Source organism: Hordeum vulgare, chromosome 5H (genome assembly GCF_904849725.1).
Source record: "Hordeum vulgare subsp. vulgare chromosome 5H, MorexV3_pseudomolecules_assembly, whole genome shotgun sequence".
NCBI classification, from domain to species: Eukaryota; Viridiplantae; Streptophyta; class Magnoliopsida; order Poales; family Poaceae; genus Hordeum; species Hordeum vulgare.
Window position 1 is genome coordinate 583,048,430 of NC_058522.1, and position 23,878 is coordinate 583,072,307.

A 23,878-nucleotide genomic window follows, 5' to 3' on the forward strand; every position below is an offset into this window, starting at 1 on the left:
GAGATGTTGTCCTGCAGAACATCTTTTGAAGAACATACCTATATGAGTTAGATTGTTAAACGTCGCAATCTATGAGAGTAGGGTGCTCTCTAGTATACTCACGAAAGGTCTCGGAGTATGACGCATAAGCTCCATCTGCGGGGAAGTCCCACGGCAGCCTAGTATCGGTCAAGGATCTGTGTGAAGCTAGATTCGCAGAAAACTTGCAGTTCAAGGCCTAGTCCACTGTTCAAGTTGCTTACTAGTGTAGCATAGAGTTCTAGGTGGAAGTTCAACTTAACAGTCTCCACTGTAGTATCGGTATATAAAACAGTGTTTTGGAACCAAAGGCAAATTTTGTGTGCCCCTGGGATCTGGTGGGGGATTGCTGGAATTTTGTATATTTATGGGCCAGCCTAGTATGTTATTTCAGAAATTCCTAATAAATCCTAGAGGCCCACGCAGCCCATTTGTGCAAGGCAAGAGGTGGAAATGTTTAGTCCCACATCGCTAGTTTAGTGGGAGTTGGACCTCCTTAAAAGGGAGGATGTTTCCACACATGTATGAGCTTGAGAACAAGAGAGACATACACGCGCGCTCCTCCTCCTCCGCCGCCCGCCTCGCCACAACGCGACGCGACGCGGGAATGAGCCGAGCCGAACTAAATTTTTGCCATGCACGACTGGTATATGAAAGGCCACTCGGAGAAGCTGTAGTGGATATTGAAAGCTCACGCCGCAGTTTCGTCGCTGCGTCTGTTCGCTTCACATCCCGTCGCTGGCCTCTCGTCTCCTTCTCCTGCGCCTATAAAAGAGAGGTCGCTCCTCTCCAGAGACGACGCATCAGAAGTTCCCACTCGCCACCGGTTCTTCTCTCTGTGCTGCTGCTACGTTCTTCCTCATCCCGTCCTGCGGCGTGCACCGTTCGTCGGGACAGTAGGCCTCCGAAACTCCGTCTCTTCGAGTCCTGTACGGGAGAAGGGCGATAAGGTTTTTGGGGAGCTCTCATCACGACTACTGGCTTCCATCACGGACTCCGACGATCTCTTCCCGAACGACGACTACTTCCCCGACGTCGACCACCTCTTCGGTACCATGGCCAACGACAACGCCAACACCAATCCTCCTGCTGCTGCAACTCAGTACGTACTCATGTGCTTCTTCTTTGAATTCCTATCACACCTTTTTGCTATAGTTTCTCTGCTAGATATGTTCCGTTTCTACTCATTACTCCATATGATACCTTATCTTTGTAGAACGGTTTTACATATGCTCTTTTCTGGATCCTACGTGCACATGTCTTGTGTCTTTTCATCTCTATATAGCTTGCCTTCTTTCGTTGTTGTTATGTTGGTTATGTTTTTCCTAGTTTTTCCTGTAATAAAATCCTATGGTAAATTGCTCATATTTCCAACATCCATCACCTTCCCCCATCTATATTCAGCGGTCCACTCTCCGGCAACCCGTTGTACCCTCTACTTGAACATGGTGCTTTATGCTTCATATTATTATCCAAGGATGTGTTGCCATCCTATGATGTCTGAGTAGATTTTTGTTGTCCTATCGGTGATTGATGAATTGCTATGATTGGTTTAATTTTCTTGTGATTATGTTGTTGTCCTTTGATGCCCATCATATGATCGCGCGCGTGGATCACACCATAGGGTTAGTAGTATGTTGATAGGACTATGTATTGGAGGGCAAGGGTGACAGAAGCTTCAACCTAGCATAGAAATTGATGCATATGGGATTGAAGGGGGACCAATATATCTTATTGCTATGGTTGGGTTTTACCTTAATGAACGTTAGTAGTTGCGGATGCTTGCTAATAGTTCCAACCATAAGTGCATTGAATTCCAAGTAAGGGATGACATGCTAGCAGCGGCCTCTCCCACATAAAACTTGCTATCGGTCTAGTAACATAGTCAATTGCTTAGGGACAATTCCGCAACTCCTACCACCACTTTTCCACACTCGTTAAACTAACGTACTTGTTTCTAACCAGCCCCTAGTTTTTATTTACGAGTTCTTTCTTTTCTTGCAAACCTATCCTTTCACTCCTACAAAGTACTTCTAGTTTCATACTTGTTCTAGGTAAAGCGAACGTAAAGTGTGCGTAGAGTTGTATCGATGGTCGATAGAACTTGAGGGAATATTTGTCCTACCTTTAGCTCCTCGTTGGGTTCGACACTCTTACTTATCGAGAAATGTTACAATTGATCCCCTATACTTGTGGGTTATCATCGACATCCGCGTCATCGGCGTAGTCATCGTGATCGTGACCATCATCATGATTGTCGTCGTCACTATGCGCCTCGTTGTCGATGTTGTCGTTGAGATCTCCGCCTGTGCCGTGCACGGCGTTGTCGCTATCTCCTTGCGACCTATGCGCGTCGTCGTCGGTGTTGGCACCATGATGATCACTACCATTGTGGTCACCTTGGTTGGGTGTCTTGCCAACCACCTGGACATCCTCCCCTGCATCATCATCAGTCGAAAATTCAACCGTGAATATGTTACCGTTTGGAGCATCGTCGGCTGCGGCGCTCCAATTCCACGCTTGGTTTTCTTCAAACACGACATCGCGTGAAATCCGTAGACGCTTGGTTTGTGGATCGTAGAAGCGGTATGCCTTGGTGCCGGAACTCCTCTCATATCCGATGAACACCATCTTGGTGCTACGATCGGCAAGCTTTGAGAGGTGCGGCTCCGTCGTCTTCACATGTGCCACGCACCTGAACGTCCGTAGATGAGACACATTCGGCTTACTTCCATAAATTTCTTCATACGGAGTCTTGCCGATCACCGCCTTCGTTGGAGCCCGGTTGAGAAGATAGACCGCCGTCGAGACAACTTCTCCCCAAAAGGTCCCCGGCAGGTTCTTGCTCTTGAGTAAACTCCTTGACATGTCAACGACGGTTCGAGTGCGCCTTTCAATGACCCCGTTATGATGTGGCGTATAAGGTGCCGTGAGGAACCTTTTTATGCCAATCTTCTCGCAGTAGTCGTTGAACTCGTTCGACGTAAACTCTCCGCCGCGATCTGTGTGTAGAGCGCGAACCTTCAACTTGTGTTCCATCTCCGTTGCAGCCTTTAGCTTCTTGAACGCTTCAAACGCCTCATCTTTAGATCGTAGGAGAACGACCCACATATATCTCGAGTAGTCATCTACCACAAGGAAGAAGTACTTCTTTCCTCCGTGAGTTTCCGGGGTGATAGGGCCACATAGATCACCATGGAGCAGCTCGAGTGCATCACTTGCACGATAGGTAGACTGAGCAGGGAACGGCATGCGGTGTTGTTTTCCAACCAAGCACCCGTCACATACTCGATCAACATGGTCGATAACTGGCATCCCGGATACCATCTCCATCTTTGACATCTTCTTCAAGGCGTAGAAGTTAACATGTCCAAATCTAGCATGCCATAACCACGAATCATCATCACTCTTGGCGAGCCAACACTTCGGCTGAGATTTATCAAGGTTGAGGATATAGAGCCCGTTCCGTGTGCGAGTAACACAAGCTAGCACGTTTCGGAGGTTGTCGAAGATCGTCATCACTCGGTTCTCGATACCCACCTTGCATCCATTCTCGTCAAGCTTCCCAATAGAGATGATGTTGTTGCGAAGCCGTGGGATGTAGTACACTCCGGTGAGTATGCGATGTTCGCCTGTGAGACCCTCGAAGAGGACAGATCCTTGTCCACAAATCTCCATATTTGAACCATCACCATACTTTACCAAGCCTTCAACATCATATTCCAGCTCGAGAAATTTTTCCTTGCATCCCGTCATGTGGTTACTGACACCCGTGTCGAGATACCACGACATGTTGTGATCCCGGGATAACTTAGGTGTCATATTCTTCTCATGACGTAGCACCTTCCGGCTTGGTTTCACAACCACCGTTTCAGCGAGATCACAAACTTCGGCCATCAGAAGACCTGGACCTTCATCTTCCTGCTTTGCCAAATTTTCCTTGATCTCCCGTTTGTCAGGCTTCGGACAATCCTTCGCAAAGTGACCCATCTTATTGCAGTTATAGCACTTGACCTCGGACAAGTCCAAGTTTCGTGGCTTCTGCTCTTTAGATTGGCCCGCCTTACCACAACCTTGTGGTTTGCCTTTTCCGGTTTGTCCATCGCCCTTCGTGTTGCTTGAGCCTTCGCCCCCGTCACGCCTTCCTTTGCTACTTGGGGCCTCCCAATCTGTGCGCGAGTACATGAGTTGGTCACTACCTCCTCCTTTGCCTTTCCGACATCCACGAGCATTCTCTTCCCATCTACGCAAGCGTCCGATCGCCTCCGTTATGGTCATGTCGTCGATGCCGTAAAGCTGCTCGAGCGTGGCGATGAAGTACGTGAATTTATCAGTCACTGAACTGAAAAACTTATCCACGATCTCGGTCTCCTCGAGCTTTGAACCAAGCGCGCGGATCTCTCCCACCACAGTAGTAAGACGCATGGCGTAGTCATTCACAGATTCAGTTTCCTCCATCTGGAACTTGTGAAATTGGCGCTTCAGCACTTGTGCCCGAGCCTTGGTGACGCGATCTTCTACGATCCTCATCTCCTTGAGTGCGTTTCACGCCTCTCTTGCCGTCTCGAACTCCGCCAATGTCATCAGCATGGAATCCGGCACAGACTGGGCTATGGCGGCCATGGCACCTTCGTCGCGCTCCTCGTCGACGTCGTCGTCCTTGATGGCCTCCCACACTCGAAGGGATCGGAGAATAATCTTCATCTTCACCGCCCACACGCCGTAGTTGGCGTCGGTTAGCACCGGGTACTGGAGGAGGATGTTGCGATGCGCCTGGACGTTGGCGCCGCCCATTCCCCCACCACTGGTTGCTGACTTGCCGCCCTTCTTCACCTTGTCGCCGTTCTTGTTCGCCTTGGGACCGCCTTTGCCGGACTTGACCGACTCGGCGTCGCTGTCCGTCATCGTAGATTGTAGATCGTCGAGGCTCTAGATACCAATTGTTGGCTTTTAAACCGTAGATCAAAACACCCAGGAGCACCACGTATGTGTACGTGCAAAGCTAACTCGAACAAGCACACTAGCAGCTTGGTCGATTAGCCCTTGTACACATGTACGTGTAACTAGCCAGAGACTTGCGTATGAATACGCTTCAGCCGGCTAGCTTCGGTTGATTGGATCAAGCACGCGGCAACGGATCAACTCGGCTCTCTCAACAAGAACGTAAAAATGCGAAGGCACTGAATCATTGATGGCCACAGGCTCATGTCGAGCCTGTCGTAATACTTTGTATTGCTTTGCTATCTGATCTTGTGTTACAAGCACCATCCCTAAGGTGCCTTTTATACACATCCACAAAGGACTATGAAAATAGTGTAGGACTAGGTATCCTAATACTACTAGGACTCGGTTTGGCTTTTTTTCCTAATCCTACGTGTACAGGGCAACGTGATTAACTCACATCGGCCCAAATATACGGGGTCTGATGTGATCGAAAAAGGGTCCAAACACGTATATTCACCGGAAATTTATGGTTCGAACACTTTTACTAGAGTTGCTCTCATGGACAATCAAGCTTCACGTTCAAAATGATTGCCTTTCTGCTGAAGAATGTTCTCAAATTTCTGAACCGACAGAATGTCCATCTGTTGGGTTAAGCAGCTTAACCCAAAATAGGCATGTTAAGAAACAGAATGTCTCCATTTGAACTCGAACTGAACTTTCATGTTAGTAGGATCAATTGGTTGGCGTCGACGTGTCCATATTACTCTCTAGTGAACTAGTCTACTCGACAACGGCAACGGTGACCAACAGATTAGCCATAGGTATATTACACCTGACACCCAGTGTATACCTACTCTTTACTTGCCACCATCAGTCCATCACCAAAGCCTTGTTCCGTGAACGGCAATCTAAGTTTCGCTCTCAACTTCTGATAGATACGTAGCTAAGCCAGAGGGAGAAATTCGGAACATATATATTTTCTGAATACCAGTAGCTGCATATCTGCTGAAAATGAATCGATGGTCTTGCTGTTTATCTCTGCTTTGTTCAGATTCTAATTTCTAAACTGATTATAATAAAACAATAACAGTAATCCAAGTGCCTGCTAACCATGCGGATGCAGAGGCCGGGGTTATCCTCTTTTTCAAAAAAAAAACATGGCTGGGTATACCTACCTAAACAAATATGCTTGCCTAGGTATAAAGCCAGGTTTTGACCAGGTTAATTTCATAGGCATTTCTAAAAAATATCTTACTAACTTATATATAATCAATCAATAATAAAACATGTAAAAAATCATGCCTTATTAAGAATAAGCGCACATATAAAAAATAAATTATTCATGAAATTATAAAAATATATATTAAAAATAACATATTTTGAGATATGTTCATTTAACTAGACAATAATTTTTTAAAAGGTTTATATAATTTAAAAAGTGTTCTCATATTTGAAAATGTCCATGTAATTTTTAAAATATTCATATAATTTTACAGCACCATGTATTTTAAGAAGTTTTACTTATAAAAAAAGTAAGGAAAAAACAGAAGTAAGAGTAGAAAAATGAACCAGAGAGAAAAAACAGTAAACCAGAGAAAACATGCACCACGTAAAAAAGCAAATAGAAAACCGCATAAACAAAAAACCTAGTCTCAATCAGGAAAAGTCAAAAACAGCCCGAGACATGGTTTTGGTGACATTGCTACTAAGGTCATACAGTCGCATTATTCACAAAGAAACTTTGATTGGTTTGTGTATCCTCACGAGTTTACTATTCTCACCCAAGCAAGATTTTGTGCATTCCTATATTTCTAAGATAATTGCCAAAATATATCCTACTCGATACTTCACTAAAACACATTTCGTTAAAATTATAAGCTAAATTTTCAAAACAAGATATAAGAATGCATGGCTTTCCGCACCAAAAAAGTGTGCGCCGCGGAAGGCCTCGGAGGCGTCCCCTTTGGTTAGTTGGTTCCAAGGAGAGGGCGCCCCCATACTTCGCACGTTGCGAGTAAAAGGCAGGTGTCGCCCACAACTAGGGCTAAACTGGCTGCAATTAGTGCATCACACTAAAAAAGGGGAAATGCTACACCCACGTAATGTTACGTGAGGGTTCTAGGTAAAGGCTGATTTAAAAGTAGTTAATTGGATTAGGATTAATGGTGGGGCCCATCCAGGTTGAAATCATGGGGGAGAAGAGTATTTAGGGAAGGGTAATGTACACTTTTTTATCAGACATAAAAACTATCTTATGAATCTACATAAAATAATTATTTAATAACAAAATAAGTAATAAATTGTTGTCTTATTCAAAAATAAACAAAAATTTCAAAAATAAAATATTCATGTAATCCTAAAAATACCATGTAGTTTAAAAAGGTATTAAAATATTTTGAGAAATGTTCATGTAACTAAGAAAAGAACACGCATTTTAAGAAAATCCAAATAATTAAAAATTATTCTCATATCTGTAAATATTCGGGTAAGTTTAAGAAATATCCATGCAACTTTACAAAACCATGTACTTTTATGACTTCTAACTATAAAAAATTAAAAAAAGTAAGAAAAAAGAAACTAAGTAAAAAAAGAAAACAAATAGAAATAAAAGGAGAGAAATAAACTAGAGAGGAATGAAATGCTAAAACAAAACAAAAACCTGATTTCCTGTAAAAAAAAAGGTCAACAGAAAACTGCAAAAGAAAAACGAACAAGTCGAAAACAGCCCGAGAGGTGGTTTTGGTGCCGTTATTACTCAAGGCGGCGCGGTCATATCATTCACAAAGAAACTTTGTTTGGTTAGCATATAAGAGACTTAATAAATACCTAATGATTTGAAAATCTTAGTCCTTTTTAAAATTTAAAAATAGAGTTTGTGGGATAACTCTAATTGTAAGCTTTTCTATAAACCAGGTTAGCGCTTCCCATCCAAGCAAGACTTTGTGCATACTTGTGTTTCCAACATAATTAGCGGTAAACCTGGTTCTCGAGAAAAATCATACTCCACTAAAACGCATTTTTGTTAAAATTAGAAGGTAAAATTTACAAATAACGACATGTATAGTGCTTGTGGAAAACGAGGAAGGTGAATGATGTTTGGGTCCCCCTCCTACTGGACCAGCCGACGTCTTACATGATGTTCGTGGGACACATGACAACTGGCCAAATGTTGGGTGGGCGTGACAAATGCCACACGAGGAGGCAAACAGGAGGAGGAGACAATGTTGGATCTACGTACTATAGAAATTGTGAGTGTGGTCACGGTTTTTGAACGGCTCAGCACATCACATGCATGGATCTACGGACCCACGGCAGGGCAGACACACAAATTGAGGAGCAACAAGAAACATGCATACCACACACACACAAGTCATGGGAGCCCCTTCCTAGTACGTACAACATCACTCGTAGGGGCGGCGCCAGCACCTAAAAAGTGTGGGTTCAGTCGCAAAAAATAAATAAAAATAAAATGCATTAATCTTTCTAAAATATCCTATTTTTTTTACTAAAATATAAATAAAACAAAACATGTAGTAAAAAGCCGTGGAATCAGCTGACCCATATCTGACATGTGGGATCACCATTGATACTCGTCTTCCTTCGAGGCGCGACCACATTTGATGTTTTGACCCTTTTGCGAAAGTTAAGGCAGGCCTTGGTTCGACAAAATTTTAGGATCTGACCCTTTTCGTACTACCGGGATCGACGACGGTAGGATATAACTGCCTACCGTCAAGGTAACTAGAAGTAGCCAACTTATCCACTTCGGCATAGTGCAGCCCTACCTCCAAACATGCTAGTGATAGTCTCTGCAACCCTACCGCCAAGGTGTCTGGTGGTGGTTGGTGCAAGCATTGTGTTTGATACTTACATTTTTTTTTACGTTAGGGCATGCGACCCTACCAGTAAGGACATCAGTGATAAGGAGTTATACCCTACCGCCATCAACCCGGACGATAGGAAAAGGATTAACTCGGACTTAACTTTTGCAAAAGGGCCAAAACACCAAATTTTGCCTTGATGCGCTCCCTAGATTCACGCGCTCTATCTGGGACGATAGCGATGACGGCGCAAGGTGAGGGATTCTTTCTTGCTTGTCCCCTCCCTCCCAACCCAGTTGTTAGGGTGGAGGTTTGAGCTCAATCCGTAGTTTTTAAGATATAGGATACAATTTGTTTCATTTTCTTTCATGAAACTAATCCATATATAGTGCATTTAATTATGAAAGAAGTAAAAATATTCATGTGCAGAAGAAAATATTCGTACATGTCAAAAGTAAAAATATTCACGTACTTCTAGAAAAATGTTCGTGATTTACATATATTGTTTGAAAATGTTCATATGACTACAAATTATTCATGTAACTAAAAAGTAATAGCATATTTTTGGAAAATATTTGTGTAATTTTAAGAAATGGTCATGCAATTTCAGAAGGTGGTCCCATGTTTTAAAATATTCCCATGTGTTTATCAAGCTAGCATGGAGCTCCTTGGAGATGGCGCCCACGCATATGGTGCTGATGATGGGCTTCTCGACTACGTCCTCCTTCACGAGGCCACACAAAAAGTGAAGGCGCCCAGCAAGGTGCTCTCCTTGTTAAGCTTCTTTCATTTGATCACTTTGCCAAACGTGATTTGCCCCGACATGTCTAGGTGGAGAGCGTGTCGTTCCGACCGATGAGGAGATCATGGTCTGGATTGATGCAACAGAAGATGCCTTGGGCCATCCTCTTCAAGTTCTTCGCTTGGTGACTGCTCGTCTTTTTACATTCATGGCTTCCTCCCATGTCGCGACCCTTGGCCCTTGGGCTCATCAGGCTTCTCTGGTGTTTCAATTTGAGACCATGCGAAACACGTGTACCTTCTTTTGATTCTCAAGGTCCAGACCTGTTTCCTCAAGTTGTCCTTGTACTTGGAGAAGGCCAAGTCCTCCCATGCCATTTTGAAGGTGGGGGTGATGTGGCTCTCCGAGTGAAGTTCGATGAGGACTTGCGGGGTGGCTCCTTGAATCGTGCATACGACTAAGCATCGAGGTGTCTTGTCTCTCTAGGAGTGATGATGGCTTGCTGGAGCACTCTCTAAGAGGGCGACAACATTCTATGAGAAATACAATGCCATGGAGCTACATGGAATTTATTCAAAGGAAAATGTTGGCTCACCACCAGCTTTCCTCAACAGAACGTTTCTAAAATTCACACACATTATTCAAGCACCTGAATATTTATTCACATTGATGGACATTTTTTCAAACTCACAGTTTTTAGAAAAATAATGTGAACTTACTATAAGTTCGACAATAGTTTTTGAAATCTGCAAATTTATTTCATGACACTTTAAAAATACTTTAAATATCTCAATTTGAATATTTTAAAGAATGCTTAAAAATATAAATGTTTATAAAATTTAGACAAATGTTCTCAAAATTTATGAACTTGAAAATTTATGAAAGCTTTTTTTGTTGATATTATTTATAAATTAGGAAAAAATAAGTATCACATGTGAATGTTTTTATATTGTATGCCAATATTATTTTTCAATTGTGAACATATATTTCAAAAGCAAGTTAAATATGTTCTTAATGTTTTAAGTTTTTTTAAATGTTCGTGCAATTTTCAAAAGTGGCAACTTAAATTTTTTGGTAAGAATAAAAAAATTATTAAAATGATTTGTGCTGGTTTCAATGACTTTTTTTTGGTTAAAAGTTGACATGTCTGTTGAACATGAATTGCCATGGTGTTTACACCGAAGTTGTCATGATATGTTTCAGCTATTTTTTCTTCTGCCGTAAATTTTGATATATTCTAAACGGAGAATTAATAAATTAGACTTGACATGAACCATAAACGAAAATTGTCATGGTGAATTATTTTTTAACATAGTACATACGCAAGCGTTCATACATACGCGCATACATTCACATAGTGAATTACTTAAATTTGACATGATACATGCACTTAAATTTGCCCTGCTTCATACAAAAAATAATTTTCATGGTCAAAGTAGTGGTATTGTCATGGTCAAAATATTAATATTGTCATGATCTATAAATTAAATTTGTCATGATGAATTATTAAAAAATTGCCATGATCCACGCATTAAATTTGCCATGGTTAATGAATTAACATGGCCATGGTCAATTAATTAAAATTTCCGTAAAACTAGTTGAAATTATAGCAATAGATTTAAATCTAGAAGAAAAAAAAGTTAGAACATGTCATGGCAAATTTAGTACTTCCTCCATCACAGTTTATAAAGAATGCACGTGTACCTAGGTCGTCAGTTTGACTTATATAAAATATATTGTTTAACATAAAAATTATATCATTAGAAAATAGAACATCTAAAAATTTTAATGATATATTTTTTGTAATATATGCCTCTCACTAAGTTGGTTAAATTGACGATCTAGGTACATGTGTCGGACTTGTAAACTGAGACGGAGGGAGTATAAACACTATGGTAACTACTGTATAAACATGATGGCAATTTTTGGTCAATTTTTTTCAACGTAACATATATCAAGATGGGATCTAGTTTTGAAGATCTCGTCGAGACGAATTTAATGGTGAAAACGGATTTTTAATTGAATTTTTTATTAGGAGACAAAACATTTTTAATCAAAAATCTGAAAAGATATCTCCTATGCCATCTGTTTTAACGTGACAAAATGGATGATAATGAAGGCGCGGAGGCGTTTGGGCCATGTTGGTTCGTGCCACGCCTGTGGGCGTTAGCTTTTTCGTATATATATTCTACCATCTAGTGATAGTTACCCCTTAACTAGCTAACATTAGATCCATCAAGATTCGTGCACACTTAACGAGTATGTAGGAGAGCAATGAATTGGGTTTCGTTACTTTCTACCCGTTTGGATCTTAACTATATATATGCATTATATGTTCCAGCGATCTGGATAAATCATCCTTTTTCTCTAAGTGGTGCGAAAATAAATTTAGTTACTTGCCATTGAAAAGAACGCCGCTGGCCATTCATGGCTCCGCCATGAAAAAGGTTGACCGGTTTCATAGTTCATCATTGTAATCCAAAGCATCGACGTCCTGCCGATTTGTTTCAAAATCTCCCCTTCTCCCATAATAATAAAATGCGCAGCGTTTCTGACGTCCGTTGTTGGTCATTTTGCAGAAAAGCCCTCGCAGTTTCAGGTAATTAACCCGCGATCCAATTTTAAGTTAGAACGACCCTTTTTTGTCATTTTGCAGAAAAGTCCTCACAATTTTAGATAATCAACTCGCGGTCCATCTTTTAGTCACAGCCGAACCGTTTTTTTTGCATTTTTCATAAAATCCCTGATGTTTTAGGTAATCAACCCGCCGTCCCTATGTAAGTCAGCCGAAACGTTTTTTTGTTTTAACAAAAAAACCCTGACTTTTTAGTTAATCAATCCATATTTTATCTAAAACAAAATTATCCATATCTTTTAAACCGTAACTTCGATTTTAACATGTTATATATGAAATTTGATTGAAAAAATGTGTAGAATCTAAATAGGATGTTATTTTTAGTTGTTGAATACTTCTTAAATATTATTTTTGGTGCAAATTTAATCTGTAGTGCACGGTCCTTTTTTTCCTCTCTTTCCGACGACCATACGAATTGCAATAAATATCCATTAAATTAAAATCAAATTGAGAGAAAAGAAAACATCGTTAACCACACATGCACACCTTTGGAAAATCTCGTGGGGGAGAAACAACATATTTCTCATCTTATTTCGAGTGATTGTACATTCAAACACGTTTTCGTTGTGTGAGCACTCAGGCCATCGTCGACAACACAAATGTGATGCCATGTAAAAATATATTGCGTTCAAAGCATGTGTTATTTTCTCTTCCGTTGCAACGCATGAGTTTTTTTGCTAGTAATAATAAAGCACGCACTGCTTCTGGCGTCCGTCATGGCATTTTTGCAAAAACACCCCTGTAGTTTCATCTAATTAACCCGCGGTACGTTTTTAAGTGAGGCTGAACCGTTTTTTTCACATTTTACACAAAACCCCCTTACTTTCGTGCTAAATAACCCGCAGTCCAAATTATATTCAGAACGAATCGTTTTTTAAATTTTTTACATACACCCCTCACATATGCGCTAAAAACCTCGAAGTCCATTCAGAATAAATATGTATTTTCAAATAACAATATCTTTTAAACCGTAAATCCAATTTAAACATGTTATATATGAAACTTGATTAGAAAAATGTGTAGAGTTTGAATATGTTGTTCTTTTACATATTAAATATTTAAAAAAATACTATTTAGGATACAATGCTAATCAATATTTGTCTTTATTTCGTACCGACTATTTGTATTGTAACATGTTAACTTAAGCATCAATATTTGGAAAATGTTATAATCTTTGAACATGATATACTTGCACTAGGTTCTTTCTTTGTACATATTTTATAATCTAAGACCTTACGTACGTGCCTTTTTTTATTTTTCTCCCGTTGCAACGCACGGGCATTTGTGCTAGTATGGAGAACAATACTCCACCGGTGCAGTACGTTAGAAGATGCACGTGTATGTCTAGCTGATCTAATCTCTGGCTGTAGTTGCACCACATGCAGTTGTTACTTTTGAGATTAAAATCTATTTTTTCTTCCTGGAGATTGCATAAAGACTCGGAACTTCCGTAATGAACGATCTGTTTTCCGATGCCTAACGCCGCCATCTCTAGTGACCAATTAGTCGCCCCCTAGTTATTAACGATATGTTATGGATGGTTCAGGTTCAGTGGATCATGTGGACTACGACAATAATTTACAAGGAGCTAGATTGCTCCATCACCACGACGGAAAAACAACGATGTACGTTTACTCATGGCTGCTAGGTAACTGGTTGACAGTCCTGGCACGATGACGATGACGTACAACAACACACAACGGAGGGCGGCAATCCTGCCTGTTCGGTGGCGACGGCAACGGCGGCGATGAACGGTTGCAAAAGATATGTTGTCACAACAATTTTCATAGGGAGCCGAGGTGTGAGAACATAGCCACATGCAAAGATGGTGAAAGATAATAGTGTATACGAGTGCTTGTTCAATTTAAGGTTGAGAATTCCATGCATGGATGAACCAGTTGTACTGTTGAACAAATAGATGTGATATACTGTGAAATATACTATTTCTTCATACTACCTTCTTTGTTATACTACATACTTCATACTACTTTCTTTGTTATTCTACGTACTACATACTGCCATTGTTTAGTATACTCCATGCTATCTTCAATATACTCCTTCGTCAGACGAATATACTCCTCTCTGGGAGTGATGTATGCTTTTGAGTGAACAGTAACATAAACAAAAGTATTAAATATTTTTAAAAAATTCTGAATTTTTTGTAGATGATTGTATTAGTGTCGATAACATCCATGACAATTTCCGTACGATAAGTGGCAACGGTGTTTCGTCAGCAAAAAAAAAAAAAAACAAATTTAGAATGACATTTTGGGGTAACTTTTGGTGTTTAATTTGTTTTCTTGCACAAGCTAAAATGTTTTACCTTTTTGCCTCAAAATTTACAGGTAACATTTGAATGTGACAAAGAACACAAATAATTTTTGTCTTATTTTTTTTCATTTCAAACTTTTTTTTGGCCCCGGGAACCGAATTGCATTTCCACTCCTCTCATGAATACACTCCCAAAGTGCTACATCATACACACATACCACATAGACCATCCTTGATCATACTCTCTTTCTATATCATTGACATACTCTTTTGTCTTTATACCCCAAATCTTAGTTAAAGTACATACTCCATACGCAGCAAAATAGTATATACCCAAAACGCCTCTGTCCACTCCAAGACATATATGGAGTATATTCTGTTCTTTTTTTGTTAGTATATTCTGTTAACGGATCTTCCCATCCACTAACCCGTTTAGCATTGGCGTACGGGAGGACATGTGATAGCTAGGCAATGTAGTGGTAAGTAGCACTGCCTGTAGATAAAATAGATTCTACCACCAAGTGGTAGTTACCCCCTAGCCAGCTAACGTTAGATCCATCAAGATTCGTGCACTCTTAACGGGTACGTAGGAGAAAAATGAATTGGGTTTCGCATAGAAAATTTTAAAGAATGCTAAAAAGTAAAATAATGTTTATTAAATTTAGATAAATGTTCTCAAAATTTAGGATCTTCAAAATGTGTGAAATATTTTGTTGTTTATATTATTTACAAATTAGGAAAAACAAGTATCACATGGGAATATTTTTATACTGTATGACAATATTATTTTTCAATTGTGAACATATATTTTAAAAAACAAGTTGAATATTTTTTTAATTTTTTATTTGTTTTAATACTTGTTCAATTTTTTAAAGTGGCAACTTAAATATTTGGTAAATAACACAAAGGTGATGCAAAAAATATTTATGCAATTTTAGAATGGGGTCATATATTTAAATAAATACCCATGTATTAATGAAAAGAAGATAAAAAAGACATGGGAGACAAATTGAAAGCAGAAACAAAACCAGAAAGAAGAGCTGGAAGGAAAAAAAATACTAAAATCGGACAAAAACCGGTTCCCCTAAAACCAGGATAAGACCACATGTAAAGAGATTACAGATACCAAAAAAAGAAACACACACAAATCACATGAGACATTATTTTCGGACCAGTGGAAGGAGAAGCCGGAGGAGAAGTGGACAAATGTTGGCTGACCGGGACAGATGCCACCACATAACACAACAACTCGCTCTGAGACAAAACAGCTTGAGAAAGCCAAGAGGACAGGAGGAGGAGACAGATACAGCACATAGTACAATGATGGATGGATCTACGTGATGGATGGATGTGGGCGAGTCATTTTCCACGGCTCATTTCGAACGGCCCAGCACATTCACATTCAGTCATTCACATGCATATTTGTGGATGGATCCGATCTACGTACGTTTGGACCCCAGAGAACAGGTGAAAATGGCATTTGTCTCCAAAAAAAAAAAAGGTGAGGTGAAAAAGACATGGTAGCACGGACCCATCCATGTCGGCCACACAAAATTACTAATTGAGCAAGTGAGCGCACAAGCAAACATGCGTCCCACCCACCTACCCGACCTCAGTTCAAGCCAAGGTGACCGCGCTCCCTCCGCCGTTCGCCGGGGAGCTAAGATTTGCGCGCTCCGCCGCCCGCTCGCCCGCCGGAGGCGATGGCGATGACCGTGCAAGGTGAGGGCTTCTCCCCTCCTGACTTTCTTCTTCCGCAGATTGCAAGTGTATAATGTTTCACTGACATATATAATGGAGTGTCTTCCGCTGCCTGGCTGCTGCTGCTGCTGCTGTCAACTTGCTCTTGATCGATGTCTACCTTGACAGTGTGAGTTCATCTACTGCTGTTCCATTGTTGTTGGTCGAGTTCATTAGCTGTTCGACTTGTTTCTTCTGATTAATTAGTTACTTCTTCTTCTGCTGCAGCTGGCTTGGTGGCCTTGCGTGCATCTTCTCCACCAGCCTTCTCTTCCAACTCGTGGTAATTATGCCTAAGACGATATTCGCTCACTTTCCTCCTACCGTACACTAAAGCTCCTATTTCTTTATGATTTGAAACTTAATCTTATACCTATAAGACGTGCAATGCCTATCATTTGTTTCCGTTACATACACTCTGTTTCGCTCGTCTCTGTTTGCCATGTTCACCCACTCTCTGTTTCGGTAACATATTTTATTTTTACATTGTCTTGTAACAACTGTTTCAAACTGTTGTAATTCAAGCGGCTAGTTTTTGAACGGTTAGTTGTTCCTGTATCATTTTATCAATAATGTAAGCAAGTATATCTTGTTAATAATAATCTTGTAATCTCGCCCAGCACCAAGCTAGGGCCTCCCTAATACTTGAGCTTTGGTGCTGGTTCCCAAATTTCTTAGGCATGGCCCTGCAGCAATGGAGGACCCTTTTTCTTCTGCTCACAGTCTTCAACAAAGGTCCCCTCCATTGTCAGCCAGAGGTACAGGACTGCCTACCACCTCCAGCCTCCCAAAAACTGGATCAACGGTATGTTTATGCCTTTTGGTTCCTTTTTAAGCTTCCTCTCTGTTCAATTTTCTAGGTCATCTGTTCACTTTTGTTTGTCGCAATCGTGCGGTCTCTCTGATTTGATGTGCTCGGTGTAGGTGCTGCTGCATTTAGATTTTGAGTAATAATACCATAGTACGATGGTAGCCATGTTCTTTAGATGCTTCCGCAAAACCCAAATCGTACAATTTGGCAAAATTTTAATAGGAACTCACACAAAATATTTGAAATATGGGCAGAGAGATTTTTGCAGATTTCGGTTTCATGTAATTGGAAGAGGCATCAACAATTTTCCTGGTTTTCCAAACTTATCTGGATACAGTTTGGCTGGGGACGCAGGGACCGACGCCTCCTACGGTGGAGGTGTCAACCCAGGTACCGTGACTGATGTTGGGTTAGGCGTGAAAGGAGGTCCCTTTTACTCTTTCTGTCGTGGTTGAGTCGCTTCGATGGGGACGCTTGGTGGTTTCTCGGGCTTGGACGCCGGGGCACATGGTTGGCTCTCCGGCGGGCACCATGTTGGTGGTGGTGGCTACTCTTCTTGGTCGTGTGGGCGGTGGGTTGCTCGGGCGTGTTCTCTGTCTTCGGTAGTTGCGGCGCCCCGACCCGGGCCTGGGGATCCGTTGTCATCTCACTTGTCTTGAAGACCTCGAGGTGGTACATGGGAGCTACCGAGTGAAAGATCTGCACTTTGTCGCCGACGGCGATGACGCTTGTGGGCGCCGCTATCATCTTAAAGACGTTGTCGTGGTGCTCCTCGTTGTGCCAGGGTTCCGGGTGCGGGTGAAAACCTATGTCCTTTACGGACTCGACTACGGGGACGCTTAGCGTCGTTTTATCTCTTGAGGGCGTTCTGTGAAACCTAGGTGTTTTAGTGCGCAGCGTGTCGATGTACTCAGATCTCCTATTTTCTTTTTCGGTTGTGTATTTCATGCGTGATTTGGTATTCTGGGATCAGTGTTGTACGAGGGCTGCCCCTCCATCTTGTATCGTTCGACCGTGTATTTTGTTTGGATGTTGCTTTATTTATAAAGTGGGGCGGAAGCTTGTTTCGAGATATAAATCATTTAAATGGGGGGGGGGGGGGTATTGCGACATATTGAATGGGCGTATGACAATGGGGAAAAGAGGTGGAGTTGATCCAACCAGAGGCAGAGAGAAAACAAGACGATTGAGGAAAACTAAGTATAATTATAACGCTGAAACAAGGGTCTTAAATCATGTGTCTGAATTATATAAGAGAGATCTAGTATGCTCATATAATAGTAATGAAGTAAGTACTAGCATATTTTAAATCAAGAGTATCTTTGGTCTTGTTTCTACCAATAGTCATACCCTATTAATTGTACATTTCTTGCAAGTCATTGACATTCTCTCAACTTTTCCTCGTATATTTGATGGACTGGCTTCCCTTGGAAATCTACGACAACAAAAAAGATCCATGTGGTATGAATATCTCAGGCACAAACACTTTTAAGTAGAAAAGAGAGGAAATTGGAGCATTCTATCTTATACTGTATTTATAAAAATTTCAGGACCAATGTACTACAATGGTATCTACCATGAATTCTACCAATATAACCCTGATGGCTCCTTCAATCCGAATACCTCGCTCAACATAGTTTGGGGCCATTCGGTCTCAACAGACCTTGTCAACTGGATCACTCTTGAACCCGCAATAGAGCCGGATACCCCAAATGACATAAAAGGTTGCTGGTCCGGCTCAGCCACAATTGTATCTGGTGATCAACCGGTCATTATATACACTGGTGTCATCGACATAGAGAAGCATCAGGTCCAAAATATTGCGCTTCCCAAAAACCGGTCTGATCCGTACCTGAGGGAATGGACCAAAGCAGGCAATAACCCGGTGATCCAATCGGGTGTACCAGGCTTGAACTCGGGGCAGTTCAGGGATCCGACAACCGGTTGGATCGGGCCGGATGGACTATGGAGAATAGCTGTTGGTGCTGAGCTGAATGGCTACGGTGCCGCACTTTTGTACAAGAGTGAAGACTTCTTGAACTGGACTAGAGTTGACCACCCATTGTATTCATCCAATGGCACCCGTATGTTTGAGTGCCTGGATTTCTTTGCGGTACTACCCGGAAGTGACAACGGACTGGATATGTCTTCAACAATCCCATATGGCGCCAAGCATGTTCTCAAAATGGGCAATTTCTTTCAAGATGTGTACATGATTGGGGTTTATGATCTCAAACGTGATGCCTTTGTGCCAGATATTGTCCTAGATGATAGTCGACTATGGCCAAGGATCGATTACGGCAATTTCTATGCTTCAAAAACGTTCTTTGACTCGAAACATGGAAGGCGGATAATATGGGCTTGGACTACCGAGATGGATAGTTCTCCAGATGATGTTGCAAAAGGCTGGGCAGGAATCCATGTAAGAAATCTGCTCTTAATTGACTGTAATTGCACCATACTGAAATAATGATTTAACAAATCAGTGAAACATCTTTAACCTCAGTTTTTCTGTTATACATTTAGTCATTCCCTAGGACAATTTGGTTAGACAATGATGGCAAAAGGTTGCTGCAATGGCCTGTTGAAGAGATTAAATCCCTTCGAAGAAATGAAATCAACCATCATGAACTAGAGCTGAAGAAGGGGGATCTATTTGACATTAAGGGAATTGACACTTTGCAGGTAGTTTCCTTTTCCAAAACGTTCTTACCTGGTCTCCCCAAGAATATTATTACTACAGAAAGAGGCATGCCAGTAAAAGTTGCAGGGTGTTCCGATATTTGTTAATTATACTTATGGAGGTATTTTGTCTGTTTTTGAGAGCAGTTGTAGCTAATCAGGTACATAATTTTCTTGAAACAGGCTGACGTCGAGATAGATTTCGAGCTGGCGTCAATTCATGATGCCGACCCTTTTGATCCTTCCTGGCTTTTTGACACCCAGAAGCATTGCCGGGAAGCGGATGCATCGGTTCATGGTGGCATAGGGCCATTTGGACTTGTTATGCTGGCCTCCGACAACATGGAGGAGCACACTGTCGTGCACTTCAGAGTTTACAAGTCACAGAAAAATTACATGATCCTCATGTGCTCTGATCTAAGAAGGTTAGTGCTTTTTGCCTTAATCTTTGTTAGTCTTTCTACAAATTTCTGTATTTATTGATGTCTGGAAGGAAACTAAAAAGAAAGTTTTTCTTTTCTTTGCGCAGGTCTTCCCTGACACCAGGACTGGACACACCAGCCTACGGTGGCTTCTTTGAATTTGACCTTGAAAAGGAAAGGAAGATCTCTCTCCGAACTCTGGTGAGTTTTGTGGCATTCGTGTCATTTCTCGTGTTACATCTTATATGTTCACTCCCTGATATAACTGAAAATGTACACCGCCGTGCAGATTGATCGGTCTGCGGTGGAGAGCTTCGGCGGTGGTGGCAGGGTCTGCATCATGGCTAGAGTTTACCCGGTGTCACTGGTCGACAACGACCACCAGCCCCTCATGTATGCATTTAACAATGGCAGTGCCACTGTCAGAGTGCCTCGGCTCAGGGCGTGGAGCATGAGGAGAGCACAAATGAGCGTTTAACATGGAAGAACAATTCTGATTTGACACGTGATTAGAGGACTGTATTAAATCTAGTTATTTGATGATTTCAATATTTAGCATGGGTATTTGAACTAGAGTCATAAAGTAGACGCCCACGAGCTACGATTTCAGTTTGCATAGATTTGGAATAAATAGTACTCCTGCCAGAATTCCTGATGGGAATGCATTTGCCCTTGCAAGATTGTAAGATACCGCTCTCCGTCCGGTAAAGCTTGTCGGTGGCGTAGTGTTCTGACGATTTTGCAAAACAAAACTTCTACCTTCAAATCTGTTATAAATAAGTTCATGTCTCCTTCCTCCGTTCGTCGCTGCCGCACTACTAGAGAAAACCCTAGCAGTAGCGTGGGTTTTTGAACTATCAGTAGTGCGGGTGCCCCCATTACTGCTACGACGCTATAGCTAACATTTCACAGTAGGGTCGTTTGCCCAGCGCTACATCTAACGTTTAGCAGTACCGTATCTTAGACAGCGCTACTACTAACCGAGTTATCAGTACCGTGCTTTTCTAACCCGCGCCACTGGTAACGCACATTTTTTTTATATGTATGTTGTATTTACACACGGTTACACATATTAATATACACATCAATAATTATTGAGCCAACAACTATATTTAGTTAAAGTGGATGAATACAAGTGATCATGTTGAATTAGAAGAAAACATCATATTTTCCTTTAATTCAACTTGATCACTTGCATTCGTCCATTTTAATCAAATATATGACATATAACTCATCATCATCTTACTCATTTAATAACTCACCATCATCTTAATCATACTAAGTTAAAATCTCCTAAAACGGAAAAATATCATAATAATCATCATCCTAATCGATCATGCCAAGTTAATATAAACCAGAAGAACTTATCTCTCATAGGACCTAGTCCTCTCTCCTAGATAAAATGTCATAAAACAGAATAACACCTATGTCCCCGTGATGAAGCAGAGAGATCCAACGGTCTCTAACTTGTGGCTTGCGATCCTTCTTTATTTGTCTCCATGCTTCAATTTGGAGCCGTCCTTTTAATTTGCGCTCAGTCGAGTATGGAGAATCGATCTGAGCCCTTAGTGGGCTTTTAATTGTCATATGACCTTATAACAGACGACAAAGAAAAGCTCGTTTGCCGCCAGCTTTGTAAAATCACAAACGGCAAAAAAGTTAGGTAAATACTAAAAATAGCATTTTTTTTCTAGCCGCATATCTGACATCCCGCAAGCAACATATCGAGTGTCTGGCCAACAGTGTGTCCCACGTCCTTTAAGCGCCGTGTCCCGCGTCCTTTGTGCAATGTGTCCGGTGTAGTAGCGGATGCCGCCAGCCATGGCCGGAGTAGCAGGAAACAACGGCGGACATGGCCGGAGCAGCAGCTGACGATGCAGCCATGGAAAGGCTCCGGCGGGCTGCGCACGTACACGAGCGGCACGCAAACACGGGCGGGCTCTGGAGAGCAGCTGCTGCTTTGGTGGTCGTCGGAGTTGCCAACTACCGCAGATCTGGAACTCGGGGCAGAGAGGATGAGTGCGGCAAGGCGCGTCTCCGGCGAGGGGCGTAGAGGAGGTGGCCGGGGAGTCTCGCCCGTGGCAAGGTCCGGTGACGAGCATAAAGGAGGAGGCTTGGGAGGCTCGCTCGTGGCATGGCCCGGCGAGGGGCGAAGAGGAGCACGCTAGGGAGATTCGGTCGCTGCGGGATCCGACGATGGGCGACCGTGGAGGGAACCGGCTATGGGCGATAGCGGCGGAGCTGGCGAGGTGCAGAGAGGCGAGATCCGGTGAGGGGCGGAGAGGGAGCTGCTGGGGAGGTTTGGCCACAAGTACTGCTTTCTGCGCTCGGGGCAGAGAGGAGAGAAAGAGATCGAGGGAGATGGGGTCGTGCACGTGAGAGAGAGAGAGTGGTGGGGTTGGCGTGGGAGAGAGAGTCTGGATGGTCAGTGTGGGTGAGAATGAGATCATGATGTGTGGAGCGGATCATGCCATGTCATCAATTCGTGGGATCGATCTGCGCCGTGTGTTTTCTCTTTGCCGCCTGAAAAAAAAACGCAGACCACAAAGAGCTCTTTGTTGTTTGTATAAAAAACGAAGACGGACAAGTATTTTTGTCGTCTTCTTTTCTTTCTACAGACGATAAAATATATTTTTGTCGTTAGTATTTCTTTGTCGTGAGTTGCTGACGGTAAAAATGGTCTTTATCGTTTGTCCCGATAGAAAGCTGACGGCAAAGATCCTCACAGACCGCAAATTAGCTGATTCATGTAGCGTTAGCTTTTATGTTTCTAGTCCATCGTATCCGATTTATCATGTTTAATAATTTTATGATGATGTTAATCTAGATTAAGACTAAACAAAACATGTCTAATTTCTAACGAAATGTTGGGCGGACGGAACAAATATGACACAACAAGTGCAACATGTGTGAATCTTGACAGCAATAACTCCACAACTTACGACACAGATGGAGAATGGGAAAAATAGTGCTGGGCCAAGAAGACAGGTGACACAAAGAGCGGAGTTTCTGTTCACGGGCTCATTTGTACCCGCACACACGAAAAAAATCTAAATAAGTACTAAGAAAACTAAAAAATTCCAATTTTTTGTGTAGTTGATAATTTGATGTGTGAGAAACGTATCAAATTTCAATTTATTTGAATATCTGAACAGCTTTTAGCAAAAAAAAAAAATCGAGATCTGTAAAAAAGATTTACTGTTCCCGAACTATTCTAATCTGATTTGTCTTTTTTTCCTTGAGCTGCTCAGATGTCTAAATAAATTGAAATTTAAAACAGACCTCATGCATTAAAATATCTACCACAAAAGTAGCCTTGGATTTTCGAGGTGACAGATCCATATCTTGGCAAAAAAATAAATAAATCCATATCTACTTGAAAAGACCAAAACAGTAGGAACCACAGCAAATTGAGCGTCCGACAACAAACATGCATCCCACGCAAGTGAGGGGTGCCCCTACCCACCCACTCCAGTTCATAATTACATCGCTGTTCTTCAGTCAAAACGGGAAGCTTCATTTGCGTGGTGTTCTGCCGCCGGCCGGAGACGATGACGATGACCGTGCAAGGTGAGGAACTCTTTCTTACTTGCTAATTCCAGCTCCATAGTTGATTAGTACTACTTGCCAAGTGTTTGTCGACTAACTTACTGGATTGTCTGCTGCTGCTGCTGGTGGCTTGCTGGCTGATGCTGCCTCTGTCAACTTACTCTTGCTTGATGTGTGTTTTGACAGTGTAAGTTCATTCATAGTTTGATTATTTGTCCAGTTCATTAGCTATTCGACTTGTTT

General features: G+C 41.8%; 1 protein-coding gene across 1 annotated transcript; it reads left to right on the plus strand.

The window, feature by feature from the left end:
* The first annotated feature begins 16,024 nt into the window (after positions 1–16,024).
* LOC123395199 (beta-fructofuranosidase, insoluble isoenzyme 4-like) lies at positions 16,025–20,751 on the plus strand. The gene is made up of 9 exons (XM_045090142.1): positions 16,025–16,153; positions 16,400–16,454; positions 16,850–16,976; positions 18,435–18,443; positions 18,533–19,404; positions 19,509–19,667; positions 19,848–20,089; positions 20,194–20,287; positions 20,376–20,751. Exons 5-9 carry the CDS (start codon positions 18,538–18,540, stop codon positions 20,562–20,564), a joined length of 1,551 nt encoding a protein of 516 aa, XP_044946077.1. The 5' UTR covers positions 16,025–16,153; positions 16,400–16,454; positions 16,850–16,976; positions 18,435–18,443; positions 18,533–18,537; the 3' UTR covers positions 20,565–20,751.
* The last annotated feature ends 3,127 nt before the right edge of the window (positions 20,752–23,878 follow it).

Excerpts from the sequence above, each read along its gene's own strand:
- LOC123395199 (XM_045090142.1), top strand. The coding sequence starts at position 18,538 with ATGTACTACAATGGTATCTACCATGAATTCTACCAATATAACCCTGAT. Across the intron at positions 19,405-19,508 it reads AAGGCTGGGCAGGAATCCAT|TCATTCCCTAGGACAATTTG; the intron begins GTAAGAAATCTG and ends TTATACATTTAG. Across the intron at positions 19,668-19,847 it reads AGGGAATTGACACTTTGCAG|GCTGACGTCGAGATAGATTT; the intron begins GTAGTTTCCTTT and ends TTCTTGAAACAG.